The sequence below is a fragment of the Nicotiana tomentosiformis genome, chromosome 7 (assembly GCF_000390325.3).
Source record: "Nicotiana tomentosiformis chromosome 7, ASM39032v3, whole genome shotgun sequence".
Classification (NCBI taxonomy): domain Eukaryota; kingdom Viridiplantae; phylum Streptophyta; class Magnoliopsida; order Solanales; family Solanaceae; genus Nicotiana; species Nicotiana tomentosiformis.
Window position 1 is genome coordinate 48,906,978 of NC_090818.1, and position 27,712 is coordinate 48,934,689.

Consider the following 27,712-nt stretch of genomic DNA (forward strand, 5'->3'; position numbering starts at 1 on the left):
CCATCGGACTTTCCAAAAATCTTCTATTTTTTAACTTTCGCCAAAATGTATAGAATTGTCCTACAGACTTCCAAATCCAAATCCGGACACACGCCTAAGTCCAAAATTACCATACGAAACTATTGACATCATCAAAATTCCATCTCGGGGTCGTTTGCTCAAAAGTCAACTCTCCGGTCAACTCTTTCCATTTAAACTTCTAAATAAGAATTGTTCTTTTAATTTAATTCCGAATCTTCCGAAAACCAAACTCGAGCACACCCACGGGTCACAATACATATTGCAAAACAGCTCGAAACCTTAAGTCACTGAACGGGGCATAAATTCTTAAAATGACAAGTCGGGACGTTACAAATATCAATAAAAATTTATAAAATAATATGTGAATTGAATGTTGGCGAGTCATGAAAAGTGACGTGTTTGTTGTGAATATCAAGATTATACTTAAAATAGGTGTTTAACACTAAAATAATATAAAAATTTGGGTTCGGTAAAAAATTTAGTGTTCACAGCCCCAACAACTTTAGTCTTATTCCTACTCTTATCTTTTTATTTTTTATTCTCCCCCCTTTCTATTATATTTATTAACTTTCAAACATCCATTTTGTATGTATCGGCATATGGTCAAAAAGACTACTATAAGGGTGCATGTCTCATCCTTCTTAAACAAACTCATAAAAGTTTGACCGCAAATAATGTTATCTATCTTGGATAATCTTTCTGCATTCTAGTCAATGCAAGGGTAAAATGGTAACTTCAATCCTGAGGGTTATTTTAAAATTCTTTAACAAAAAATAAAACGCGCTCTCACGGCTCTCAATTCCCGCTCTATCAAAAGCCAAATCGTTTGTGCTGATATGTTGGTAGGTCTTTTCTGTGTTCTGGTGACATTATTCTTGCTATAATTTTATTTTGTTTCTCATCTGATAGCTAACATTTCTTATAAAAATAATTTTTGTTTCTCTTTTCTGCACGTATTCATAATTGATAATACGGGTACACTTGAAAAACTTGGCATAGTCTTCCTCCCACATCAAAATGATACTACCCTTGTATTGATGTGCTCCGATATAATATTTTCTTTCCATGGTTGAGCCTCACTTACCTCTTGCAAAGTAACTATGCGTGGAGAACAATGCTCAGCATATTTTTTATCGTTAAATTATTTTGCTTTCTTTCTTTGGTCTTATTTCTGGCAGATACGTTTTTCTTCCCATCCTTTCTTTCTTTGACTCTATTTTCGGCAGACACGTTTTTCTCATCTTTTTTTCTTTGTCTCTATTTCCGACAGATACATTTTTTTCCCTCATCCTTTCTTTCTTCGGTAGACACATTTTTCTCCTTATCATTTTTCGATAACGTTCCATGAAATTATTTTTAAGCTTTGTAAGCATTGAGATGAACTTTTACCTCCACTCATCTTTGATTCTGCAGTGATACCCGTTGGTACCGGATTCAAGGGATTAGTGCCGAGAAAAACTCTACTTTACAAACTTGCCTGCCTCCGCTCAACCTTTCTGCCCCACCTATACTAATATTGGAGGATTTTTTCTTATTTAGTAGATTTAGACGACTCCTTATTAACGGCAACTTCTGTATTTATTATTGCCTTCATTGCTGCTCCTCCAGTAGACATTGATGGTATTCGTGAGCTGGTCTGTTCCGATCGGTCCGGAGGATTTTTAGCTTAACTCCGAGGCCATTAGTAGTGCACGAGCTTCGAAAGAAAGAGAGATCGAGTCACTAAGCAGAGAATTAGATCCAAGAGCGAAAAAGATTCTTAAAGTTCTCCCACGGGGCAACCCAACCTTTGAAACAAGTTCTTGCCCTATATTCTGCACCGAAAAAACAGACTAGAGAATCTTCTCCTTCGGAGTCAAGGCTGTTTGAACCCCAATTAGTATTGAGATTGAGAGCCGTAAAGTCTTTTACATAAAATATAATTTAGCAAATAAAAATAATAATCATATATCAAAGTAATAATCTAATTCCTTATTTGGTTGTAGCTATTTTCTAAGTAGATACGCATGCTTTTTCTGTTGGATTTAAAACATGATATCAGATCATGTTACCCTTTACGTGTATGCTTTATTTTTATTGGTCATGCACGTAATTTATTTCTTATAATGGGTGGTTTTGAGACACGAAACATAATCTCTGCCTACTCTGATACCATGTTGAAGTCATACTTTATTCACTTAATTGTCTTTTCAGTACGCCCTCTCACGTGCAGGTTTCTTTCAATTTTATTGGCCAAACACGTGAAAATTTTATTTTTTTTACAATGGTGGCGGTGAGACTCGAACTCATGACCTTTACCTGCTCTGATACCATATTGAAAATAAGAGAATAAAATATTGTATTGATATTTACTTTTCTATACAATAATATTACAACAGATATATATTACAATAAAACTAGAAAATAAAATATTTTACAACTATACAACACTTAAATAAGGAAATAAAATAATATAATATAAAAGATTTATATAGAGATATAGGGAGAGAATATCTCGTAAAATTTCTCAGAAAATTTCTACAAAATAATCCTCAAAAGAAAAAAGTTAAGATTTTCATATTTTGGCTTGAAATCCAATGCAAGACTAAAAGGAAATTTTGGAACAAGAGTGGTAATAAAAAGCTCAATTAACATGGTATTTATAAGAAAATTTTAGCATTAGGTATTGGGCTTGCAAAAAATGAGGTTAGTGAAGGGGGAGAGATTGAATATTAAATTATTTCAGTCACAGGTTCAATACTTTTGAGCAACCAAATAACAAAGATTATTTTTATAGAGATTTCAAAAGAGGAGAGAAAGAAAAATTATGCACAATCGAGAAATAGTAGTAGCATATTTGATATGAATCAAATCTCTATACAAACAGTTTCTTTGATTTTTATTTTTTTGTATCTTTATGTTTTGGTATTGGGGATTACATCAAAATGGGGATAAAATGCAAAGAGAAATGTATAGCTTTATGGCTTTTTGTTATAAAGGTGAAAAAGAAGAAACGGAAGGGTAAGAACTTCACAAGAATAGAGTGTCTTAGCTTTTGACCATGAGGTTTGATAAATTAATTTTTTTACCATAGGTCATGGGTTCGAATGGTGAACGCCGGATACTTTGTGCACCGTGATCGTGATCTAATATTTTTATTTTAGATCCTTTATGGTTCTAAGATGTACAAGGATTCAAATGTTGTTCCATTTGACATTATTTTGTCATCAACTCAACTTGGTATATTTCTTTATCTCTCTATTTTTCCAGTTCTTGCGGCATTTTGACTTTTTTTTTTTGGATAAAGTAATGTGTTCATTGTAAAAGACAACAAGAAGAAGCAAAGTTACAAGAGGCATAATTACAAAAGAAACAAAAAATATAAGAGATCATTGTTTGCCCCAAAACAAAGTTTCAATATAGGATAAGAGAGTTAATAAAATCCAAAAGATGTCCGGCACTATTTACTGAGGACAAATTCATCTAGCAAACATTTAGATTTGAGCAAGTAGTATTGAAGTATCAAACTGATACAGTGAGTAGTTAATTGGAGCTGACCCAAGACCTATGGGATAAACTTTGTCAAAACAGAATGGGGAATGCATAATTAGGTAAATATCGAATTATCGTATCGAAATCGAAAATTTTATTTGGTATTCGATATTTTGGTATTCGGTATGATATTTGGTTTAAGTTTTAAAATATATTGGTATTAGATATGATATTTGGTATTTTAAAATGAAATACCGATACCGTACCGAAATATATATTATATTACACAATACACATATTATTAATTATAACATAAATATAAAAATCTAAAATTTACTTTCTTTTATTCTCTAAATTTATCAATTAACTCTAAGCAAGTAACAAGACATTTCTAATGATCAAATTTATTCTTTTATGTATAGTTTTCTCTTTCTGGGTTGATATTTGCTAGTTTTGGACAAAATTTTTATCAACAAATATTTTTAATTTTGTACTTTTGAGTACTTTAATTTGTAATATTACAGTCTATGACTCTATGTACTAGTTAGTATTTAAACCGAATAAACCGAAATTGAAAGGAAAAAAAACGAACCATACCGAATTTAATTAGGTACGGTATTGGTATTGCATTTTAAGAAACCGAATACCGAAAATACCGAACCGAAATATCTGAGTAAAACCAAAAAAGGAATCATTTTAAACTTATATATAGTGGACCAACAATCAATCAATCAACTTTCTTTCCAGTATGATATATCTAAATATTTAGAGACGATTTTTGATTATAAGCAACTTGCTTATTCGTTCACAAGAAAAAAAAAGCAGCTAATTGGAAATTACATAAATGTGCAAGTCACTGATATAGCGCGTCTAATTTTTTTAAAAACTCTCTTATTCCATTTGTTTTATTTTATATGATATTTTCGTTTTTATTAATTCTTAAAAAAATAATGTACTTTTTTATATTTTAAGCTTTTACTTATTTATCGTTTTATCCTTGGCGATGTGTTCCATAAAATGTCAATGAAGTATTTAAAAGTACTAGTTTTAAAAATACTTTTCATATGTGTAAAAATTGAATCTTTTTTTTAAGTTAAACCAAACATCTAGAAAGCTAAAAGGAAGAAGCAACAAATTCAAGAATATTCACAGAATTGTCTTTCCTGTCACTATTACGTAGTGACGAAAACCAATTTTGTCAGAACTATGAAACTTATTTTGTGATTGTAGTGACGACACATAATTGATTAAAATGGAATATATATCGATTAAAGAATTAATGAAACTGAACAAATGATGGGTCAGAAAATCGAAATAAATGAAATTGGAAAGAAATATCTATTTGTAAGTTAATGAATGAAATAAAGTTAGAACTTAGAAGCATGTGGAACAACCATTTTCCTAATAAACATAGTATTGAACAAAGAATCTTCCACAGAAGAAAGCCATGGCTGTTATATTGAAGAATCACAGCCTATTAATCACTTTCTTGTTCCTCTGCTGTTTATTGCCATGGCGGCAGATAGATGGGTTCAAAGTACCATTTCATCCAAAGGATATTCTGCCATTTTTACCAAGACAGGTCTCTTGGCCTATCCTCAACTCTCTCCACAGTGCTGTGGACCTCATGCCCACTTTTATTGGGGCTGCTTCAGATAATATACTGGAGTGGAAAGGTGCTTGCTTTTACAAGAATATTGCTTGGTTGGAGCTTCACAATAAGTCCCAAAGTCAATTTGGTGGAGGCACTCTTCATATTAAGGTCTCACTCTATCTATTTTTCTTTTCTTTTTCTTCTTTTTGCTATTTGTAAAATGGGTCTGAATTATGAGAAGTTTTTTCCTTGTGTGTTTGTATTTTTGAATAAGGATTAGTTGCTATTGTTATACTTACATTAGGTGTATGGTTAAGGACTTGTATGAATATGAGATCCTCTAAGTTAAGAGAAGAGAACCCATAATTTGCCTTACAATACAAATTATATACTTGTACTGAAAAGAAATGGGCCCAAATGGAGCGGAATGGATATAGAGGATTCCTACAGCTGAACACAATATGCTGGGATGGAGGCATAATTGATTGATTCATTGATTATGTTAAGTATTTTTTGAGTTGGTATTTACTGTGAATTCTGATCTAGGTGATTCCCTAATTTAGTTGACTAAGATAAGTCCTTGCAGCTGGTCCTAGTTATCCTTTGCTATTAAATATCTGTTTTTTTTAGTATTAAATATCTGTTGATTGGTGGATAGACTTAACTGGTACCTGTTGCCGGTGGAAGGTGGCAGGTATCCCGTGGAATAAGTCGAGGTGCGCGCAAGCTGCCCTGGACACGACGGTTATCAAAAAAGAATCTGTTGATTGGTTGCCAAATATATAGAAAAGATCATGTGGAAGTAAAGTTAATCTTGATTATTTTGCTCCACCCTCTTCATGGGAAGCCTAAAAGTTGACTTATATCTGTCTAATGTTATTCGTTGAAACTTTGCCGCAGGCTGTGGATGTGATGTATCTTTTATAGAGTCTTAGTCTTTGTATTGATTCTATGCTGGTAATATTTAGTGGAAACTGTGCTTAGCGATGTTGTAAATGCCAACATTATTGGTGTTTATGGAGAATGAAAACAATTTGGGAAGCATGATCTGTATACATTATTATTAATGATGAGTATTTGTTATCTGCATAAGTATATGAGATAGGTTTGATAAAGCAACTTGTAGATTGTAATTTTTACCTGCTTTTTACTTCTCTTTGTGCCTTCTTTTTAATGCTTGGATGGAAAGAGTTCCCATTTTAAAGCCAATGCTTGATCTATGGGATTCTTGTACTTATCCTAATATTAATGATTGTAATCCTATTAAAATATTATGCAGGTGAGCAATGCACACAGTTGGACATGTATGGATCTTTACATCTTTGCAACCCCATATCGTGTGACATGGGACTACTATTTATTGTCTCGTGAACATACTCTTGAAGTCAAAGAATGGGAGTCTCAAGCTGAGTTAGAATATGTGAGTACCAATCATTACTTAAATGAAGCTAAAAGCATTATTTATGAGACTAATGGAATAGATTTGAAACAGGTCAAACATAAAGGTATCTCAATTTTCCTAATGCAAGCAGGAATGTTAGGAACCCTTTCAGCACTCTGGGATGTTCTCCCTTTGTTCACAAACACTGGATGGGGTGAGAACTCAAATATTGGTTTTCTAAAGAAACATATGGGCGCTTCATTTGAAAAACGTCCACAGCCATGGGTCACCAACCTTACTACCGATGACATACATTCTGGAGATTTTCTTGCATTATCAAAAATTAGAGGTCGCTGGGGTGGTTTTGAGACTCTAGAGAAATGGGTATCAGGAGCTTATGCTGGCCATTCTGCTGTTTGCTTGAGAGACTCCGAAGGAAAACTATGGGTTGGCGAATCTGGAAATGAGAATGATAAGGTAGTATTCTAAACTATTCTGTTTTCACGTTATGTTACTCTTTGGTATTTACTCTTTCTTTTCTTGGGGAGCAAGGGCAAAGTAGGTTACGCAGTAAAGAGCTGGAAGAATAGAAGGATAATGGAGATAGAGAAAATTTTCTCATACTGTGCAAATTTGCTTTTGTTTCTCATTGTACTAGGCTGCTAGCATTGTTTTATGATCTTCTCTAGTCTTATTAATTAACTTCTCATTTGCTTATCTCCTACTATCGTTTAACATTCTCCAAATATAGAAATCACAGCCTTGAGAATTCAAATTCAAGATTCAAAGTAAATATAATTGTTCCATGACTTATTCTTGCTAGAATTTTTTTATTAGACATTCAGTTGTTGTTTACGGGAATTATGTAGTTCTATATTACTTTCTCCTGTATTTACTGTATAGAAAACTATTACTTTTCCGCTTCTTTTTTCTTCTTTTCTCCGTCCATGTTAATAAAACATTTATATCCTTATTTTGAGGGAATGCATTTTACTTTTGCCAGAATTATTTTAATTTTGGCAATCCTTATAGTTCCATTTTTTTGTTTATAAAGATTATTTACTTGTGTATTATTTTGCGGTGTCTTTATTATACTATGCTACTATTATCCACTATCTCTTTTCATACTTTCTCGTTTCAGAACTTATGTTCAGGGAATTCTGAATTTTTGCCAAAGTAATAAGGAGAATTGATAGAAAATTTAACTTTTAGGGAATAAAAAGTTCTTTTCCTAATAAATGAAAAAGAAAGAGATAAAAGTGCTACATGTTGGAACAATTGATTAAAGTATTAGAGTGATATTCAAATCAGCAAACTTAACGGGAAAAAAGCATCTAAGTTCGTGATTGTGGTCTGGCAAGCGACGCTTATTTTGGAGTGTACAACTTTAGATATTAGTATGACTATTACAACGTTGACTTCAAATATCACGTTGTATGAGTATCATATTAAAAGGTATGATCCCTATTCAATATTTGCACAAACTTTAAGCACCTCTAACTAGGTAGCAACTTGTGGGCATGCAATACACACAACACAATATCCAAAGGCGCATGGTTAACAACTTGAGTGTGTACGCTGTAGTTCTGGATATTCGTCTTGGCCCGGACACCTTGGGAATTGAGGGAGGTGAGCAGGTTGAAGATATAAGAAAAAGTTTAAGCATGAACGGCCATATATTTAGTAACGTAATCTCTAAACCATATTTGCACCAATTTTATTCTTCACATTTCCTTTCAGGGAGAAGATGTTATTGCTCTATTGCCATGGGAAGAGTGGTGGGAGTTTGAGCTGACAAAAGATGATTCCAATCCACATATTGCATTGCTCCCTTTGCACCCTGACCTCCGTGCCAAGTTTAATGAAACTGCTGCTTGGGAATATGCAAAAAGCATGGATGGCCAACCTTATGGTTACCACAACTTAATATTTAGCTGGATAGACACAATTGACGGAAATTACCCCTCACCATTGGATGCTCATCTGGTAATGCATGTTATTTCATATTACAGTCTTCACAATTTTGTGTTTGCACTTTGCAGTATTATTTTGAAGCTGTTTTCTTTCATACGGTCCTTTACTTCCTGATTCCTCTGGTTTGCGACTATAGCCAGTTGTTCTTTTGCTGAATTATGTCCTCACAAATAAATAAAATAAGTACGAAGACCGTGTAACATAGACGCCAGCTGATTTAGTTGCTCAGCTAGTGAAATAATAATGTTGGCAAATGAAGTATTTGGGTAAATGCATGCATTTCACACACAAGACCATTCAGCTTCAGGTTTCATGTATCGAACAGTATCTAGATTTCCATAAAGGTGTATCCATTCGAATTTTAACTTGATGTTATCATCAATTTCTTCTTGGAGCTTCATTTGACTGCTATAACATTCTTGTATGAGTCAAGTGTTCCATAGAACTCCACGAAGTATGCATATGTGCTTAAGAAGTGAATAAATGATAGGTTAGTATCTCGTGGGAGCTGAATTGGTATTTGTTTCGTTGTAAGAACCTTGAAGCACCATAGAGTCATGAATGAGCTTGAAATCACTCTATGTGATACCCTATGAATATGAGAAAGACAACTGAAATCAGAAATTTAGGAGGATGTCGGGTGAGGGATGGGAAGAGAGGATAATTGCATTAAGCAAGTAAAAATGACCGGCATTTATAGATAAAGTGGGTCATCGTGGCAGTTGGTTTTTGTGTGCTGAATAGCTGCTACTGTATTCCTGCAAATTGAAATTGAAAGTGGCAGAGTGGCCTTGCTACCATGATCCGCTGAGATTCAGCTCTTTGTCGCTCCTATTCGTATTAAAATTTAAAAAAAGCTTAATAAATGTTTTTCCTGAATTGAAACTTAACCTGTTTTTTTATGTAATTGTTGCTGATGGTTTAGTGATGTGTGGTGCAGGTTGCTTCTGTCATGACTGTTTGGAACCAATTACAGCCTGCGTATGCTTCTAACATGTGGAATGAAGCCTTGAACAAGCGACTCGGAACTCAGGTTATGTTTTTGTATGATCACATTCATGAGATGCCTCTGTTTGTTGAGAACAAAATAGTGGACAAAAACACTGTTAAAGCAGCTGATTGGATACTATTTTTTTCCATTTAGTAACTAATTTAAAGCAGATCAGATACTGTATTTACTAAGGTTGATGACATAAAACCATTGTTACACGGAAAATGTACTTTGCTTTGTTAACTCTCTGATATCTCAAGCAAAATTGATAAATTAGTGCAGACCTCTATCATGCACTTGATAAAATATAGTACTACATGCTGATCCATTTTGTTCCATGCAGAACCTTAGTCTTCCTGATGTTCTTGTGGAAGTTGAAAAGCGTGGATCCTCTTTTGCTGAATTGTTGACTATTCCAGAGAAGGATGATTGGGTTTATAGTGATGGAAAGTCAACATCATGTGTTGCTTTCATTCTTGAAATGTACAAGGAAGCAGGATTATTTGGTGAACTTGCAAGCTCAATTCAGGTTACAGAATTCACGGTGAGTTCGTATTCTTTATTTTCCACTTTTCAGTTGGTTTTCAGGGCATTTGCACGGTATGTACTTAGATGAACCTGAAGCTGCTTTTTTTCAAGTGGGGTGACGGTTCTTTTTTTTGGGGGGGTGGGGGTGGGGTCACATGTCTGCATCTGTAGCGAGGCATCTTTCGCTCGTTATTCCTATTATTCTTTACATCCCTACTAAATATATATTTTCGTCTTGCTCCAATTATTTTAAGTTCCAAATAAACTTTTGTACTTAATTGTTTGGGGTTGTCTAAACATTGTGTCCATTTTCCACTTCCCTAAAATAGAAAACTTTTTACTGTACTCTTGCATACCTTTCAGTATCTTAATTCCAAAAATGTATAAGGAACCAAATTTTAACCAGAAGTATTTCAATTCTTGGAAAGTTATCCAAATCTTCTATGATCTATGTTAAAGTTTCTTGTGTTTGTGAAACTATTGCATCAATTTTTGATCATCGGGAAAAAAGAAAACTACAATTCTTGCATTACTTGTTTTCTGTTGGATGTTGGAGCCTGGTGGTTCATCTCATTGAAAAACACATGGAAGTCTCATGTTGGATTCAACTTCTAGAGTTTGAAAAGTAATGTATTTATTGCTGGGAGTGCAGATAAAAGATGCTTACTCTCTCAAGTTTTTCGAGACCAATTCAAGTCGGTTACCGAAGTGGTGCAATGCAGATGACAGTGTGAAGCTTCCTTTCTGTCAAATTCGAGGAAAGTACCGGATGGAACTACCTGGATACAATAGTATGGATCTATACCCCCATATGAATGAAAGATGTCCATCTATGCCTCCGAAATATTACAGACCTCAAGGTTGTTGACAAGAGTTTCCCATCTTCCTTGTAATTATCAGAGGTTAGCATGTTGCATATAATTCTTCGCTCATCAGTTCTCAAGTTGCTGTACAATTCCCTAGGTACATAGTTTGCTGATGGACATATATGTTGCTCTTATTTAAGAGTTTGTACAAAGTTTGGTCTTTCAGTGCTTCTTGAAAGTTGCACAGGCCAGAATGCTAGCTTGACAAGTTCCTCGTTTTTATTTAGATATATACTGAACGATCTTTGGAAAATGAATCCCAAAGAACTTGTACATGTGGAAAAGAGTTGGTATTAAAAGTGAATATTAGTTGTTTCTTTCTGCCTTAAAACCTTAGAGATCTTCTCTCAACTTTCCATTGTAGAGTTATCTTAACGCTAAACCCCAAATTTCGAAAAGTTGCCCGAGAATCAAATTACATAGTTTAGAAGGACTAATAAGTGCTAAAATATGACCGTGAAAATTTTCATTTTTCACATCCAATTTTTAGCCTTCAAGTTTCAAAAAAGGAAAAAGGTTGTATAAATTTTAGCTGTAAACTCTGAATCTAGAAAAATATTCCAATTTTAAAAAATGGAGAATCTTGCTTATGCATGTCTAAAGTTTCAATTTTTCACATCCAACGTTTAGCCCTCAAATTTCGAATATTTCAGTAAATGTGGCTGGATGGTCAGACCTTAAAGTGTACATTTTTTAACATGAATACATCATAATATAGGGAGTATTCTCCTTAGGAGTTTGTGAGGGTTACAAAACTCTGCTGCCTCTTGGAGAAGCATGTAGGATTAAATTTGTTGAATTAGGGAGATTCCTGGGAATTATTTGAATGGGAAGTCCTTGAGTTGGTGCTGGCATTGGGTCCCTGCTGAAGAAATCATCTGTACAGCATAGCTTCCATGTGAAATGTGTTACTAGGTAATGGATTGTGACCAAGGTTTCAATCTTTGCAAACTCGTATCCAGGACATATGCGGGCTCCCCCTCCAAATGGAACAAAGTTGTAAGGAGGCAAGGATCCTGGGTTCTCAAAGCGTGCTGGATCAAATTTTTCTGGTTCTTGGAAAATGCTGCTATCCATGTGTGTTTTAACCGTTACCCAGAATATCTATGTACAGTCATTAGGCAGGGGTTAACTTTGGATTATGCCAATCAGAAATTAAAAAAAAACAAAATTAACAGGTTGATGAATGGAAGATCAAAGATGGGGATTCTGATCTTACTTGCCATCCTTTAGGAATGAGGTAGCCTCTGTACTCAATGTCTTTTACAGTTTGCCTGAAGCCTCCAAAAATGGGAGGGAATATTCTCATCGTCTCCATTGCCACTCTCCAGGTATACTTCATCTTGCCAAGGTCTTCCCAAGTTAAGGACTCCCCAGGTGACTTACTCTGTGCAATCTCTTCTTGTTCTGTACTTCCACCAAGCTACTTTAGAAGAAACTCGAAAGGTAGAATGACTCACATGACATTCAGAGGGGTTCTTACCTTTAAGGACAGCTGCATGAATGTTGGGATTGTTTGCTAAAAGTCTTACTATGAAAGTTATCAGGACGGATGAAGTGTCATGTCCAGCAACCATGATAAGCATGACATTGTGAATGATCTCATTTTCAGATATAAGTTGTTGGTTGTTCTCTCCACGGATGCTGAGCAAGCAGGTGATGAGGTCCTGGTGGGATGAAGCTAAGTTGTTCTCAAACTCATACTGTTTCTCGCGAATAAGTTGTTTCAGCATTTTCTGGACATCTTTGCTTGCCTTGAGGCTGCGGTTGAAACGTGTAAAGGGAAAGTTTATGGGGATTGACCACATCCCTTCTATCATCCGCTGGAAATACTGAACCAGTTGGTCTCTTCGCGCTCCACTTTCAAGCCCGAAAAGGAGAGAGCAAATAATGTCGAAGGTGAGTGTCTTCATTAGAGGCAATGCCTACCATCAAATACCATACACGAAAATTAGTTGTAAATGTCTATTTTTGTATGCAAGAATATTACAGGTATACTTGACAAACCTTAACTATTTGCTTGCCTTTCCAGTAAGTCTCAAGGTGGATTCTGACTTCTTCTTCCATCTTTCCAACATAACGCTTCAAACAATCTGGCTTCAAGAATGATACCAGAGCATCTCTAACCCGTTTATGATCTTCACCATTGAGTTCCAAAAGGCAACGCTCGCCCAGAATCATCTTGACTGATCGTGTCTGCTGGTTACTGAGGACAGAGCCATCACTGGTAAATATAAACTTGTTAGCTGCCTGTCCATAAATGAATACAGTGGGTTTGCCAAAGAGGCTTAACTTTGAGATAGGACCATATTTTTGAACTCTTTCCTCAAGCCATTTCTCTGCTGTGTTGGTTCTCATTGCCCTTAGCATGCCAAGGCTTTGGCCGATGATCGGTAATCCAAGGGATCCTGGTGGAACCCTTTTTGATGGTCTTCCCCTCCGAACAAAGAGGAGGAAGACTGGGAAAAGAAATAGGAAAATAGTTAAGATAATGTTCATGATTGAGGTATAAAGGGAAAGAGCTTAGAGGTAGGAGGATTTTATATGATCTTCTTGTGTTGTTGACTCTGTTGGTTACTGGTAATTGGTGAGATATCTTAGCTCCATAATGGTATCCTGAAACAAGAATATGCCCCATCTTGAGATACCAAGTTATACTCTCCTATATGATTGTGGATTGTGGTGTCTAACTCGAGCGACATGTCCAAAGAGAATAGTGTTTTGTAAACATTAACTGTTGTGTTCGGTTTTCTATTAAAAACAAGTTGTCCAAATCAATAATGTGACAAAAGTGGCGATGATCTTTATTAGGTTGCGTGGCTGGAAGGATCTGCTTGTGTTCATTGACTATCGTTCTTATTAAATGAGGAATCTTTCCATTATGCAAACTACCATTTATATGTTTCTACTCAATGGGAATCCACTTTCACCAAGCAAGTGAAGGCATTTCTGCTTGTTTTGAGCTATATTTAGCTAAACAGACTTACTCTTCTACATCATTTTTCTTCATATTTTGGTTTAAAAAATGTAATTTAAGTAGCGGTAATCCCAGTTTCTCGTTCAATTTCCTAAAATAGACTTAACAACCACAGGACTTCTATTCTGTTAGCAAGCTCTCCCACATAAATGCTGTCAAACAAGCGAACAAATACTGAAAAGATTTTGGTCTAATTTGATTCTGCATTGTGTTCTTCGTCATAATAAATAGAAATCACCTATTGGTGAATTATTTAAAAAATGTTGAAGAGGTAAAATGAAGCATAAGGAGACCTACCACCAAGTCTTACAGTGTAATGTGGTACTACTGAAAGTCTCTCAACGCAATAAGTTCAATTCTCACTGTCCTCTTTCTCCTTCCTGATTCCCCAATGTAATAGAAACAATTTTTTTATAAAGAAAAAACATAAGGCCAATCACTATTGGACGCTAAATGGCCAAATTTTTCAAATGCCTTCTTTGGCTTAAGCTTTTAGATGAGAAGGCCGAACACTTCTGTATTTATTACAAATCTCAAGGTTGTTAACAATGTTTTCCCTATTTTTCCCTGTAAATTGCATATTAATTTTTCACCCATGAGTTCGTGGTGGTGTTATACAATTGCATAGGATGCATAAGGCCATATATCTTATTTTAGAATTCGTGTACAAAGTTTTGTCTTTAAAATGCTTCTTCAATGTTGTACAGGACATAGTGTTTGCTTGACAAGTTGCTCGTGTTTGTTAAGTTAGCTTTATATTGCATGAGATTTAGGGAAGAAATCCAAAAGAACTTGTTCATACGGATGAGACTTGGTATAAAAAGTCAATATTAGCTGCTCATGTTCTGCCTGCAAAACTTTAGAGATCCGCACTTATTTTTCCATGGTAAAGTTCTCTAACCCCAAAACATTTTTCAAATAAATTACCCAAATGCAGAATACATTGGAATAAGGAGAAAGGATGAAGTTTTATGTCAATTACAACTTCATTAATCTTTCACGTCCAAATTTTAGCCTTCAACTTTCTATTCTAAAGTTGTACAGCTCCAAGCCAAGGATTAATTCATTGAATTAGAGAGGTTTCTTGGGAATTATTTGGATGGGAAGACCTTGATTTGGTGTTGGCATTGGATCCCTGCTGAAGGTATCCTCTATACAGCATAGTTTCCATGTGAAATGCCTTACTAAGTAATGGATTGTTACCAAAGTTTCAATCTTTGCAAACTCGTAACCAGGACATACACGGGCTCCCCCTCCGAATGCAATATAGTTGTAAGGGGGCAACGTTGCTTGGTTCTCAAAGTGCGCTGGATCAAATTTCTCTGGTTCTTGGAAAATGCTGCTATCCATGTGTGTCTTTGCTGTTACCCAGAATATCTACGTGCAGCCGTTAATCAGTGGTTAACTTTTGATCAGATATGATAGGGAAACAAAAGGCTATCAAAATTGTGTATTGAAGAATGGAAGTTCAAAGACAGAGGATCTTGATCTTACTTGCCATCCTTTAGGAATGAGGTAGCCTCCGTACTCAATGTCCTTTACAGCCTGCCTGAAACCTCCAAAAACCGGAGGAACCATTCGGAGTGTCTCCATTGCCACTCTCCAGGTATACTTCATCTTGCCGAGGTCTTCCCAAGTTAGGGACTCTCCTGGTAACTTACTTTGTGCAATCTCTTCTTGTTCTGTGAACTCACGGAGCTTATTCAGGGAAGCCGTAAAGCATAGGCTTAATTTCATGCGTGGTCACAGTAAAGTCACAAAACTATCTTCTGTCACATTGAGAGTAACTAAATTTTATCCACTATAATAGTAAAGCTAGTAATCTTTATCCACGGTAACGACAAAACATACCTGTCAAGGTGAATTTACTATAATAATCGGTAAAGTTTTGTGACATTACTATTATAATGGGTAAAGTTTAGTTACTTTAATACGGAAAAATAGTTTAGTGACTTTACTGTTATAGTGAGTAAAGTTCAGTTGCTTTAGTGTGACAAAAAGTAGTTTCGCAACTTTATTGTTATAATTGGGTAAAGTTCAGTGACCATACGTGAAATTAAGCCCAAAGCATAGAACGACTAACTCAGAACGAAATTCAGAGGAGTTCTTAGTTCTTACCTTTAAGGACAGAGGCATAGATGTTGGGATGATTAGCTAAAACTCTTATCATAAAGGTTATCAAGATGGATGAAGTGTCATGTCCAGCAGCCATAATTAGTGTGATATTGTGAATCATCTCTTTTTCAGATAAAAGTTCTTTGTTGTTCTCTCCGCGGATGCTGAGCAAACAGGTGATGAGGTCCTGGTGGGATGAAGCTGAATTGTGCTCAAACGCATAGCGCTTCTCACATAGAATCTGCTGCAGCATTTTCCGGAGATCTGTGCTTGCCTTGAGGCTGCGGTTGAAGCGTGTAAATGGCAAGTTTATAGGGATTGACCACATTCCTTCCATCATCCGCTCGAAGCAGTGAACCATTTGGTCTCTTCGTGTTCCACATTCAAGCCCGAAAAGGAGAGAGCAAACAATGTCGAAGGTGAGTGTCTTCATCAAAGGTAAGACCTATTATCAATCAACACCATATACAGAAGTCAGTTGTTAATGCCTAAGCTTAATGCAGGTAACAATTATAGTACGAGGGTCTGTGAGGGCGGAGCTAGCCCTAAAGATACGGGTTCGCTGAACCCTGTAACTTTTGTCCATTGTCTTAATAAATTATTGAATTATGTACAAATTATTGATTTAGTAACTTAAAAGAATTAGAATACCGAACTCATAAGTTTCAAATCATGGTTCCGCCTCTGTTTGTGGCATACCTTAACTATTTGGTTGTCTTTCCAGTGCTTCTGAAGATGAATTCTGACTTCTTCTTCCATCTTTCCAACATAAAGCTTCAGACTTTCTGGCTTCAAGAATGATACAAGAGCAGCTCTAACGCGCTTATGATCTTCACCGTTGAGTTCTAAAAGGCAGCGATCTCCTAGAATCATCTTGATTGATTGTGTTTGTGCATTACTGAGGACAGTGCCATCACTAGTGAATAGAAACTTGTTAGCAGCCTGTCCATAAATGAATACAGTGGGTTTGCCAAAGAGGCTTAATTTTGAGATAGGGCCATATTTTTGGACTTTTTCCTCAAGCCATTTCTCTGCTGTATTCGCTCTCATTGCCCTTAGCAAGCCAAGGCTTTGACCGATGATTGGTAATCCAAGTGATCCTGGTGGAACTCTTTTCGATGTTCTTCTCTTCCGAACGAAGAGGAGGAAGATTGGGACAAGAAATAGGAGAAGAATTAAGGTAATGTTCATTATTGAGATAAAAAGCAAATGAGCTTAGAGGCAAAGAATTTATACTGCAAATTTCAGAGATTTATAATGTTTCTGTGTAGTTGACTTTGTTGGTTTCTGGAAAGGTATCTTAGCTCCATTGGTATCTTGAGACAAAAATATGCCTTATTTAGAGATATCAAACTATACTTTCTTTTTGTGGATGGTGTCTTCTCAATGTCCAGAAAGAATTTTTTTTCGTAAAACGTGGGAGTAATTTTTAAGCTTTGTTAATTTTAGTTGATACTTTTAATATTTCATGTGCCTAATTGTTTGTGGCGACAAATCTGAGCCTCATTTCGTCTATCCTTCGCCACCCACCCGGGCCCCTAGATCCCAACCTACCACCTTCCTCGCATTACTTATTTTGTCTCTAATAGTTCTTGCCTAAATTATATATTTTTCAAAAAATATTTTCAGCTACCTAACCAAACACCATAAAATAAGTAAGAAAATCACTGATTTTTTAAGAAAATATTTTACTTCGTACCAAACACACTCTTAATTAGTACTACTTGTGATCTACACAGAGATTGCAGAATAATTTAACGTAGTAACACTGCCGGATGCCTCATGAAAAGTTAAAATGGTTATATATAGTTATAAACAAACATCAAAATAAGGTCAACAAGCCCCCCTCTCCATATAAAGTGGAAAAGTATATAATCAGCCTTTTAGCGTTATCAAAAGAAATAGTCGGCCTTTTAACTTTTACATTTGCAATTTCAACAGCTAACCCTAAGTTCCATTTGGGCAAATAGCCAAACGATGACCGATAATGGATTTGGCAGATTGATACACCATGAAAGCAAAGATAAGTGTGATTCCTTTCATCTGCCTACGCCTTGGTACGCGTAGTACCCATGTTGGTGGGAGATAATAAGTACCTGGTGGATTAATTGAAGTGCGAGCAAGATAGACCGAACACCATTGTTATAAAAATTGATGACCAATAATTGATTTGTTACATTGATACACCATAAAGTAAAGACAATTTGTCTATCACAAAACTAATGTTCAACACCTTAAAGTAATCCCTTTGTATTCAATAAACGTGCATTTTCAGCCGGCTGTGTACAGCAAATACTCAATACATGCAGTATGGAATTGGAACTCCAAATAAACAAATCAGATGGTATTACTCAGTCTTAGGTGGGAAATGGTTTCCTCCTGTGACAATTTTATAGAGGTAAAATCCAGTCATGAGGGCACTGCAGAAAAGAGAGAAAGAACAGAATAAATACACCATCAACCTCATAAAACAAGATAAAAAGACTTTTTCAATTATCATTTTAGCATGACAGATTCCCCAGACCCCAGATAAGAATAGCAAGCAAGATTCTTCTCTATTAACCCAATAAGAAACTATGTAGTGCCCATTAAATTTTTGTGAAGCTTCCAACTTTTAAGATCTACAAAGATTTCTTCATATGACCAATCTTTAGCTTTTGAGGGACATAAGGCAATTTCGGCTTGCAAAGGCTAGACAGATGAACTGAACTTCCACTCTCTTCTTCCCCTAATTTGCTCTATATTTGCAATGATGATTTAACGAGATAAAGGCTCCCTACACAGAACTTTTTAGTCTGCATAATTAACCAAAAAGAATAAAAAGAGATACATTGTAACTGCAGGTCGTGCATGTTACTTTAAAGCTATAGTAACACAGCAGTACATGTTGACACAGCTAGAAAAGTATAAGATAACTATCATGTATTCTTAATTAATACATGGAACAAACTACAGGACTGAAGTCTGTTCTGTTCTTATATTATAGCAAGTGTCTGAAAACAGTAGCGAAGATAAGCAAATTTTTCATCCTCCCAACAAATCATCCTGTCCCATATTGCATGGGATGAACTTTTGAAACAATTCGCTCTTATTCATGTATTATGGATAGACATGGAAATATTTTTTCACTATTATCCGCTTTAAACAAAATCTAACAACTTCTTTAAAAGGAACCCAACATTTTGTTTGCTGCTGATGTACTAGTACCGCAGATATAATGACCAGCATAGAGCATCTTCATATATTGTCCTATGTGATATGCCTCAAATAAAATATTCATACCACACAAACCTATTATGCTTAAAGAGACAAAATACAGCAAACAAGAAGCAAGTTGACTAGAAAACCAGTATGGCATCCTTTTCATTAGCAGTTACCTGATACCAGCAACAACGCCAGCCGGCATGATTTTTGAAGTTTGCATGTACCGCTGTCCCATAACCCATGTTAACATGACTGCACAAGCTGTTCGGAACCAAATAAAGTGAGTGGAGAAACCCGCATGTTTATAACAAAAAAGCAAATTCATTAACAGAAACAAAAAAGATGAAATTTTGATTTTTCTTTTCTGAATCAGAAGGTAATCATGCTGTCATCAGACAAACAAAAACTTAATATATTCTCTCTGTACTTGCATTTCTATTTCAACAAACTTTGAAGAAGTAGAAGATAAGCACCATAACAAGTAGGAAACTACAGAATTCTGGTCATTGGGAAACAGCTAGATTTCAACCTTCAAAAGTTATGTTCTTGTTATTGACCTTTTCTTCCTATTTGTTGGGGGGGGGGGGGGGGGGGACTGGGAAAATTGTAATGCTAAACGCTAAGATTGTACTTGACACTTCCATCTGCTAGAGTCCAAGACTAAGGGAGCCAAACCAAGGATGCTGTGACTCTTTGTGTCTTTCCGCAATTCGTCATCTATGTTGAAGGAGATGCTGAGAGGAAACTTGCATGATCATTTACCATCTTCTTTTTGGTTTTGTTTAATACACCATATAATGTAGTAATATTTTTAGAGTTCTCTTTTGATAATAGTTGCTCCTCCCAGAGAAATAGAGATGATTGTAAGCCGATGCTATATTAATGATAACGAAGATACCAAGCCAAATAATGAACTTAGCAGTCTGAAGAAACCACTTTCACCATGTAACATGTAGGAAGGAATTATATTTAATTGAGGCATCTAGGTATTACATATTACTTTAAGAGGCATCCCATTATTTCTCATGCACTTAAAAAGCAACAAAAGCCTAATTCTCTAAGTCTGTTTGCACTATGCAAACCACCATCTATTGGTTTCTTCTCAATGAGATTGTATTTCTTCCAAAACCAGTACTCAATGGGATTGCATTTCACTTTCATCAAACAAAGTGAAAGCATGCAACTCGTATTGTGCTATTTTTAGTTAAATGTTCTTACTCTTTTACATTATTCTTCCTGAACTTTTGGTCAACAAATTGCAATCCAGATCAGGAAATCCGGGAACACCAAATTAACTAGTATAAAATGTAGTAGCCTGAGTGCATGTTTTCTCTTTCCTAACCACAAGAACTTCAAATTCAACAGATATGAGAAAACGTAAAATGAAGTCTAAGGAAACCTAATCACAATTAGATTCTAAGCAATCAGAATTCCGCTAACAATATCCACGTAAGAACAAACAGTTCACATTAATTCTTAGGTGCAAACTATACAGTCCATATTATTTTTATAAAACAAGAGACAAACGCACAACAAGAAAACACACTAGGGCAGGGGCAGCCTTTCATTTTTGGTATTCAGGAGTGGCAATCAATTTCTTTGAAGGATAATAATCTAAGAACATTATATTCCTGAAGAGGAGTAATACTAAATCAGAACTAGTCTTAATACCCTACAGATCTGAAGAATATCAAGCATTAAAGAAACACTATATGATATATTCTATAGTCGGATCCAGGATTTGAACATTATGGGTTCGAGTTTGAAATTTTACCACAACCAATTTGATTTAACTCTATTATTTGTACTTATTTAGTATTTTTTTAATCATATATACAGGCTCGAGCCAAAGCTAGTGGGTTCGAATGACCGTGTAAGTCCTTACTGCTCTAGTGAACTGTGATTCAATACTATATCAGCACAATATAGAAATAAAGACCCAAGATTGACAAATATGAAATGCAGCTTTATTTAAGGAAATGAAAAGGGGTATACCAGTTTCAAGAATCGAGGCAAAGTAAGAATTTTTGCGCTTGTGAAATGCTTGTAGGCTCAAGTAACCAGCTAAGATGAGAGCAAATCCAGTACCCGCACCTCCGGCCAGTGAAGCTGTGCTTCCTTTGCTGGCATATCCAATGACACCACCACATACCAAAATTAACCCATAAGGGATCGTGAAGCAGAAATCATGCATCTTTTAACCAATTACTAATACTCCACCAAGATTTGAATTTTATGCAAAATTAGCTCAAGATTTCAGAGATCAAGCAAGACTAGACTTTCCAAGTTTCAAACTTTGGAACTGGTCATGGCATTGGCATATAAAACTGATTCCAACTTTTTGCCTTGCCTGTCCAAATTGGCCTCAGGATGTCTCTTGGATGTACTGAAAAATATGAAATATGCGAGGCTAATATGGTCAATTAAATCAGCAGGTTGTCCCTTTGACCCCAGGGTGCTTGTGTGCACCACGCTCAACATATGTTTGACAAAATGGTTCTTTATGTTTGTGATAGATTCAACATAGTTCCTTGAATATACTTTTGAACAGGTTTGGTCCTCCAAACTTGTCAAAAATGATTAATTTTGGTCTCAGGCAAATATTTATTAAACTATAAAAAGAAAATTTCAAAATACTAGAGAAGTCCCCAAATATCAAAAATCGCAATACCAACTACACCAAACACTAAAAAAATATATATAAAAAACCTCAAAAAGTTACACCTAAACTCCAAATATAGATTAAAAAACAGAAATTGCAAAAATTGCATTTCTAAATGTCAGTTTATTAAAAAAAATATTTCACAATTCATGTTAAATCTAACAACCATATCTTGTTAAATATTTGACAGTAGTGGTGGCAAAATGGTTAAAAAAATAGTTATCCATCCGTATTATCCAGTACAAAATGAGTTGAATAATGAATTTTTTAAAAACGGGTCCAATATAGATAAGAACCATATTATCCAGTTATAAAATGGATAATCAATGGGTAACCAATGGATAACTAATAGGTTTAATTTTTATATTTGTAAACCCTCAAATTGGGATTCCTCAAGTTTAGGAGACTAAGAATTTTCTCAAAAGTGATCATATTCAAGAAGTCATGAATAATATAGATCCGCCGGTTAACCTATTTTTTATCCGTATTAAATATGAGTCAGGTCAAATATTTATACATTTTGGCATTACCAGCTTTTGACCCCTCTATATCCGACACGACCTGCCCGTTTGACACTCCTATTTGATAGTTACCAAAAATGCTCGGTTTTGATAAATTTAGAGAATTAAAACTGCTCAAAGTATATTTATAGCACCATTTGTAATTACCCCAACCAGAAGGGACGATTTTTGTCATTTTTTCACATATGTTTTCTACTTCTCTCCCATGGACTTATTTCGTCATCTCCTTTCGTTCTGCAACTTCCAGGGTCGGGTCACACCTGTCCTATTTCCTTTTCGACCATACCCGAAAAAATCTGTTAGCATGGAACTGTGAAAGACATGAAATTGCAATTCAAGAATCGGGTTGCTTCATTGCCAGGTGGTAACCATTTCTTAACCCGAAAGAATCCTCTACCTTTTCGAGCTCACAATTTGCCTCAAGCCCTAGAAATGGTGACTGAATCGGGTCATTCAAAGAGACCCATGTGCCCATCATGCTCAAAACCGATCCGCCTCTGTCTCTGCACCCGACTGAAGACCCCATGTCTCCAAAACTCCGTGGCTGTCACAATCCTTCAACACAGTCTAGAGAAAAAACACCCTCTCAATTCAACAAGAATTGCTTCTATAGGTCTGCAAAATCTAAGTGTAATCTCAGTTTCTGATGTTAATTATGAAGCTCAATTTGTTATACGTTTGCTGAACTCAAATCTTGAAATGGCTTCTCAAAATTTGGATGAAAAGAGTAGCATAAACATTAAAGACTCCAACTTTGATATTAATGCTGTTGTTTCTTTTACTATAGAGAAGTATGATGCAAATTGTTCCTTTCAGAATCAAGATTTGAGTAAGCTATTTGGCTCTAGAGCAGCTACTGATGATATACGAAAAGGGTTTTTAGTAAAAAAGTTACAGAGAAAGCCATTGAATGGGAGCAGTGAGTATCAAGAATCGGAGGAGTTTGAAGTTGCAGTTCCTCCAGGGTCAGTGCTGCTTTTTCCAAGTGAAAACTCGATTGGCATGGAGGAGATAGATTTTGAAGTGAAAAATCTGATAGTACTGGATGGAACATGGGCAAAGGCAAAGAGAATGTATAATGAGAATCCTTGGTTAAAGGTGTTGCCACATGTGAAGTTGGATGTAGAGAAGCTGAGCTTGTATAGTGAAGTAAGGCATCAACCTAGAGCTGGATATTTGTCCACAATTGAGAGCATTGTATATGCTTTGAAAGCTGTTGGGGAAGAAGATTCTGAAGGATTGGATCATTTGTTGGATGTATTTGAGTCCATGGTTGGAGATCAGAGGAGATGCAAGGATGATAGACTGAAGCAAAGGCTCTCTAATTGTGACTAAAATTTAAATGAATGTTCTTAAGTTTGCTGAACTTGATTTGGATTGCTAGTTGAGCACATCCAATCTTCTTTCTCAATGAGTATGCTAGTACAAGGATTGTTCAATTTGTGTTGTATTTTTTTTCAGTGTACTCTGACTCTTGTTGCTTTTGCACTTTGAAGCAGCTAATGCTCTCAACTATTTCAAAATGAACACTCTTTCGCAGTGCTGTTACAATTCAGAGAACAAGCATGGCAAGAAAAGGAGAAATAAGTTTAAAATTAGGAAATCCATGCATGGGCAAGAACTCTTCAAATTGAAAGATATTACCACAAAGAAAAAGGGAATCAAACATTCCCTTATGCAAAATCTTTGTCATAACACATTCCACTTATGTAGATGTTAGAAGCTTGTTTTAAATAAGAATCAGACGCGTAGTGTAATACCCTAGGCAAATTCACTTCGAAGGAACATTTGAAATTGATATTGGGTATATAAGAAGCAAGCGTTAGACTTTAGTGACGCGTTTTAAAGTCGCATATACTATTATAAATGGTATTAGAGCAAAACTCTGCGTGAAACATTGAGCGAGCAAACCTCAACGTTCATTTGAATTAAAGGATACAAGTCTATATCCTAGTGATGCGTTTTAAAGTCATATTGGCCTATGCTCAAAGTTGTGTGCAACCTTTTTCTTACATCTCTAAAACCATGGCAATGCAAACCTTAACGTTCATTTCAGTTTAGTCAAATCTCACCTCTTTGAAACGATGGAAAGGCGAATCTCAACATTATAAGCGGAGTATATAAGAAAACAAGCTTTGGACTCTAGTAACACGTTTTAAAACTTAGTGGCCTAGAACTTATTTGTTTGAGAAGTAATTTCTTTGTAAAAACTTGTTTAGGCAATACTGAAGAACTTTCTTAAATAACAATTATCAAATGGAGTACGTTTTGTCTTTGTAAGAAATCCCAAAAACTTCTTCCAAACAAATTGTCCATAGAAACACCGGATACGTAAAAAAGAAAAAGAAAAAAGAGATTTGGCAATTTATATTTTTGTTTCTCCACATTACTTCAACACTTCGTAATCAACCAACTTGTCCCCAAGTTTTCTTGCTCTTCAGAGCTTCGACACACAGAGCAATAAAGTTATACGAGCCGAGTATGTCGAAGCTATTTCCATGGCGTCACTTAACCCGTCAAGCACAGAATACCCTCTATTCCAAAATCCCCAGTATCCCCTCTTTATCATTCATCAAGATTCCCCATTTCCTTTTCCATTCTCAGCCAGAGGAAGAAGATTTCGACCCTCCATTTTCTCCCACCTTAAAACCCCGGAAACCCAATAAAAAGAAAAAAGGAGAAAAGAAACAGAATGCTTCATCCACTGAAGATTGTGAAAAAGTTCACAACTTTACTGTGAATTCCGATTTACCCTTTGATTATCGATACTCTTACTCTGAGACCAACCCGGCGGTCGAGCCAATTGGTTTCCGTGAACCGACCCGGTTCTCTCCGTTTGGACCGGGACGGCTTGATAGAAAATGGACCGGGACTTCAGCTCCGCGTTTACAGTCGGGGGATTTGGAGAAAGTAGCTGAAGAGCGGCGGCTGGTTCTCGGAGAACCGCTCTCCGAGGAAGAAACGGCGGAGCTAGTTGAAAAGTATCGTCACGATGATTGCTCTCGCCAAATAAATTTGGGTAATTTCAGTAATGCCCCTTAACTTATTTTAAGTTACAGTTTATCTATCACCCAATTTGGTTATGAGTTTCCTGTGCAAAAAATGGAGTAAGTTTTTGGATATAAGCCAAAAGATAAAATTACTGAAGCAAAATGAACTAGTCCTTTTTTCCTGTGGCTTAGTTAATATGGTGAATATCGAATACTGCCAGCCTTTTGTGATAAAATTATGTAAAATAGAGCCATTTATATTTGCATTCTGAATACATTTTGTTACTATGTACTTCCCCAAAAAGTTATGGTATATCGTGTATATGAACTCCATCTTAGCTGGGGTAAACTGAAAGTAAGTTGACGGCCGACATAAAATTAGTCAATTATTAGGATGAATTCTTTGAATATTGAAGAATCAATTGGAAGAAATCCAAAGATTTCATATTGTAACCGCAAATACTCAAGTTGAAGTAGTTGAGTTAAGTGGATATTCTTGCACACATGGCTTCAGCTTCACAAATCATTAAATATAATTTTTATCCTCATGGACATCCACTTTTGGTATAATGACCACTGCATTCAATTCAATTTGATCCACATTTATACGGTTATCATGGCATTACTGTGTGTCAGGGCGGGGTGGAGTTACACACAATATGCTGGAAGACATCCATAGCCATTGGAAGAGGGCTGAAGCTGTAAGGATTAAGTGCTTGGGGGTGCCAACACTTGATATGGATAATGTATGCTCTCATCTCGAGGTTTGTGATCTAAATGCCAGTGCTGACACATATTTTCTTGAATGTTGATTTCTTTAACCTTTTACAAATGATCACTTCTGCTGACTCATCACAAAAAGAAAATAAACAGTTCTGCTGCTGATGCAACGCACAGTGTCATTGTAGGACAAATCAGGTGGAAAGGTTGTCTATCGCCATATCAATATCTTACTCTTATATCGTGGTCGAAACTATGATCCCAAAAGTAGACCTACTGTTCCTGTGATGCTGTGGAAGCCTTTGGCTCCAATATATCCAAAGCTTGTGAAGAATGTTGCTGATGGCCTGGCATTTGAAGAAACGAAGGCGATGAGGAACAAAGGGCTCAATTCTCCTCCTTTAACAAAACTCAGTGAGTAACTTGTGTTTTGTGAGTCCAAGTTAAACTCCTAATTTCTCCTCTTTATCGGGAACAAGTTAACAGTTGCCTTCTGTATTGCTGATTGTTACCTGTTACTCCTCTAGGCAGAAATGGAGTGTATGTGTATGTGGTGGACAAAGTCAGAGTGGCGTTTGAAACAGAAGAAGTCATTAGATTAGATTGTACCCACGTGGGTACAAGCGACTGCAAAAGAATCGGTGTTAAATTACGGGTATGACTCATATATGCTGCATCAGCTTTCAACTCTTTATTAATGTAAATCAAAATATCCTTGCAATGTTTAAACAAAAATTGGTTACCCCATTTCGGTCTTAAAAAATGAAGCTTTATCTCAGGAATTGTCAGTTTACCTCTACATCTGTCCATCTATGACAATAAGGCAAATAACTACTGAACTAGGATACATATTCTCCCCCATTCTCCGAAAACTTGTTCGTTCATACTTTTTGTGTCCCCATCCCCACCCCGCATCACCCCCCTTTTTTTCTGTGGATGACTGTGAAAGTTTCATTCCGCGCTTTATTAATTTCAGGATCTGGTACCATGTGTTCCTATCTTGTTCAAAGATGAGCAGATTATTCTCTGGAGAGGCAAAAAAGATGAAGAACAGAACTCCGGCTCCTGAATGGAACTTAAGCTCACAGATGTGTTTTGAAATTTCGAGCTTCCATCTCAGAGCAAGGCATTCACAATCTTCATTTGGAAAATGAATCTGGGGAGACTTCTCGACTGTTGCTTGAACTTGTTAATAGAAGAACTCGCCATTATGTTTGATGACATTATCCTGGGTTCTCTTATTGATAGATTTTTGGACTTGTGCTAAATTAGGCAGCTCAGATCACACATTACTCATAGATGCCAAGGAAATGCTAGTAGGGAATAGTGGCTGTAATTATTGCAATACCAGTCCTCTTTCAACAGGCGAAAATTAGTGAAATCTTGTAGTTGATAGATTGATACTCTAGTTACATGTAATGTTCACGCTAAAGCTTCTGAAATAGATGTTTTCTGCCGAGTAATTTAGTGAAAGAAACAATGTTGATTGAAACTATACTTTTTCCGGAAAAGGCCCATTTATGCTAGTAGAATATACGAAATTGGGCATATTTGCCCGTCGTTAAAAGGTGGTCTCAATCATGCCCTTGCCGTGTATAAGGTGGCTCACATATGCCATATTTTAGGCGGGCAACCCTAATAAAATAATTAGCACCAGATTTTGACATGTGTCACAATCTGGTGCAAGCCATCTATAC

General features: G+C 35.9%; 6 protein-coding genes across 10 annotated transcripts; 3 read left to right on the plus strand and 3 right to left on the minus strand.

Moving 5' to 3' along the window:
• Positions 1 to 4,779: 4,779 nt before the first annotated feature.
• Positions 4,780 to 12,985, plus strand: LOC104101619 (uncharacterized). Of its 5 annotated transcripts, none has more exons than XR_011409684.1 (11): positions 4,780 to 5,254; positions 6,366 to 6,506; positions 6,579 to 6,944; positions 8,208 to 8,453; positions 9,382 to 9,474; positions 9,776 to 9,976; positions 10,613 to 10,862; positions 12,005 to 12,066; positions 12,158 to 12,272; positions 12,439 to 12,725; positions 12,859 to 12,985. XR_011409684.1 is itself a non-coding variant. In XM_070181508.1 (8 exons), exons 1-7 carry the CDS (start codon positions 4,940 to 4,942, stop codon positions 10,826 to 10,828), a joined length of 1,578 nt encoding a protein of 525 aa, XP_070037609.1. In that variant the 5' UTR covers positions 4,780 to 4,939; the 3' UTR covers positions 10,829 to 10,862; positions 11,789 to 11,927. The 5 variants fall into 5 exon arrangements, 2 of the variants coding, with proteins under 2 accessions (XP_070037609.1, XP_009607397.1); XR_011409685.1 differs by having other exon boundaries at positions 12,158 to 12,203; XR_687515.4 differs by having other exon boundaries at positions 12,158 to 12,725.
• LOC104101621 (cytochrome P450 716B1-like) lies at positions 11,526 to 13,325 on the minus strand. Its single transcript, XM_009609104.3, has 4 exons — positions 12,834 to 13,325; positions 12,310 to 12,751; positions 12,046 to 12,233; positions 11,526 to 11,930 (listed from the first exon to the last, which is right to left on the minus strand). Exons 1-4 carry the CDS (start codon positions 13,323 to 13,325, stop codon positions 11,574 to 11,576), a joined length of 1,479 nt encoding a protein of 492 aa, XP_009607399.1. The 3' UTR covers positions 11,526 to 11,573.
• Positions 13,326 to 14,695: 1,370 nt separating this feature from the next.
• Positions 14,696 to 17,357, minus strand: LOC104101622 (cytochrome P450 716B1-like). The gene is made up of 4 exons (XM_009609105.4): positions 16,618 to 17,357; positions 15,922 to 16,363; positions 15,298 to 15,485; positions 14,696 to 15,180 (listed from the first exon to the last, which is right to left on the minus strand). The coding sequence occupies exons 1-4, from the start codon at positions 17,107 to 17,109 to the stop codon at positions 14,875 to 14,877; spliced, it is 1,428 nt and encodes a 475-aa protein (XP_009607400.1). The 5' UTR covers positions 17,110 to 17,357; the 3' UTR covers positions 14,696 to 14,874.
• Positions 17,358 to 18,043: 686 nt separating this feature from the next.
• LOC104101618 (protein FATTY ACID EXPORT 5-like) lies at positions 18,044 to 21,519 on the minus strand. The gene is made up of 3 exons (XM_009609101.4): positions 21,118 to 21,519; positions 19,296 to 19,383; positions 18,044 to 18,338 (listed from the first exon to the last, which is right to left on the minus strand). Exons 1-3 carry the CDS (start codon positions 21,314 to 21,316, stop codon positions 18,266 to 18,268), a joined length of 360 nt encoding a protein of 119 aa, XP_009607396.1. The 5' UTR covers positions 21,317 to 21,519; the 3' UTR covers positions 18,044 to 18,265.
• Positions 21,520 to 22,482: 963 nt separating this feature from the next.
• LOC104101617 (uncharacterized) lies at positions 22,483 to 23,832 on the plus strand. Its single transcript, XM_009609100.4, has 2 exons — positions 22,483 to 22,918; positions 23,093 to 23,832. Exons 1-2 carry the CDS (start codon positions 22,627 to 22,629, stop codon positions 23,638 to 23,640), a joined length of 840 nt encoding a protein of 279 aa, XP_009607395.1. The 5' UTR covers positions 22,483 to 22,626; the 3' UTR covers positions 23,641 to 23,832.
• Positions 23,833 to 24,663: 831 nt separating this feature from the next.
• Positions 24,664 to 27,478, plus strand: LOC104101616 (CRS2-associated factor 2, mitochondrial). The gene is made up of 5 exons (XM_009609099.4): positions 24,664 to 25,324; positions 25,932 to 26,059; positions 26,204 to 26,429; positions 26,543 to 26,670; positions 26,992 to 27,478. Exons 1-5 carry the CDS (start codon positions 24,787 to 24,789, stop codon positions 27,082 to 27,084), a joined length of 1,113 nt encoding a protein of 370 aa, XP_009607394.1. The 5' UTR covers positions 24,664 to 24,786; the 3' UTR covers positions 27,085 to 27,478.
• Positions 27,479 to 27,712: the final 234 nt, after the last annotated feature.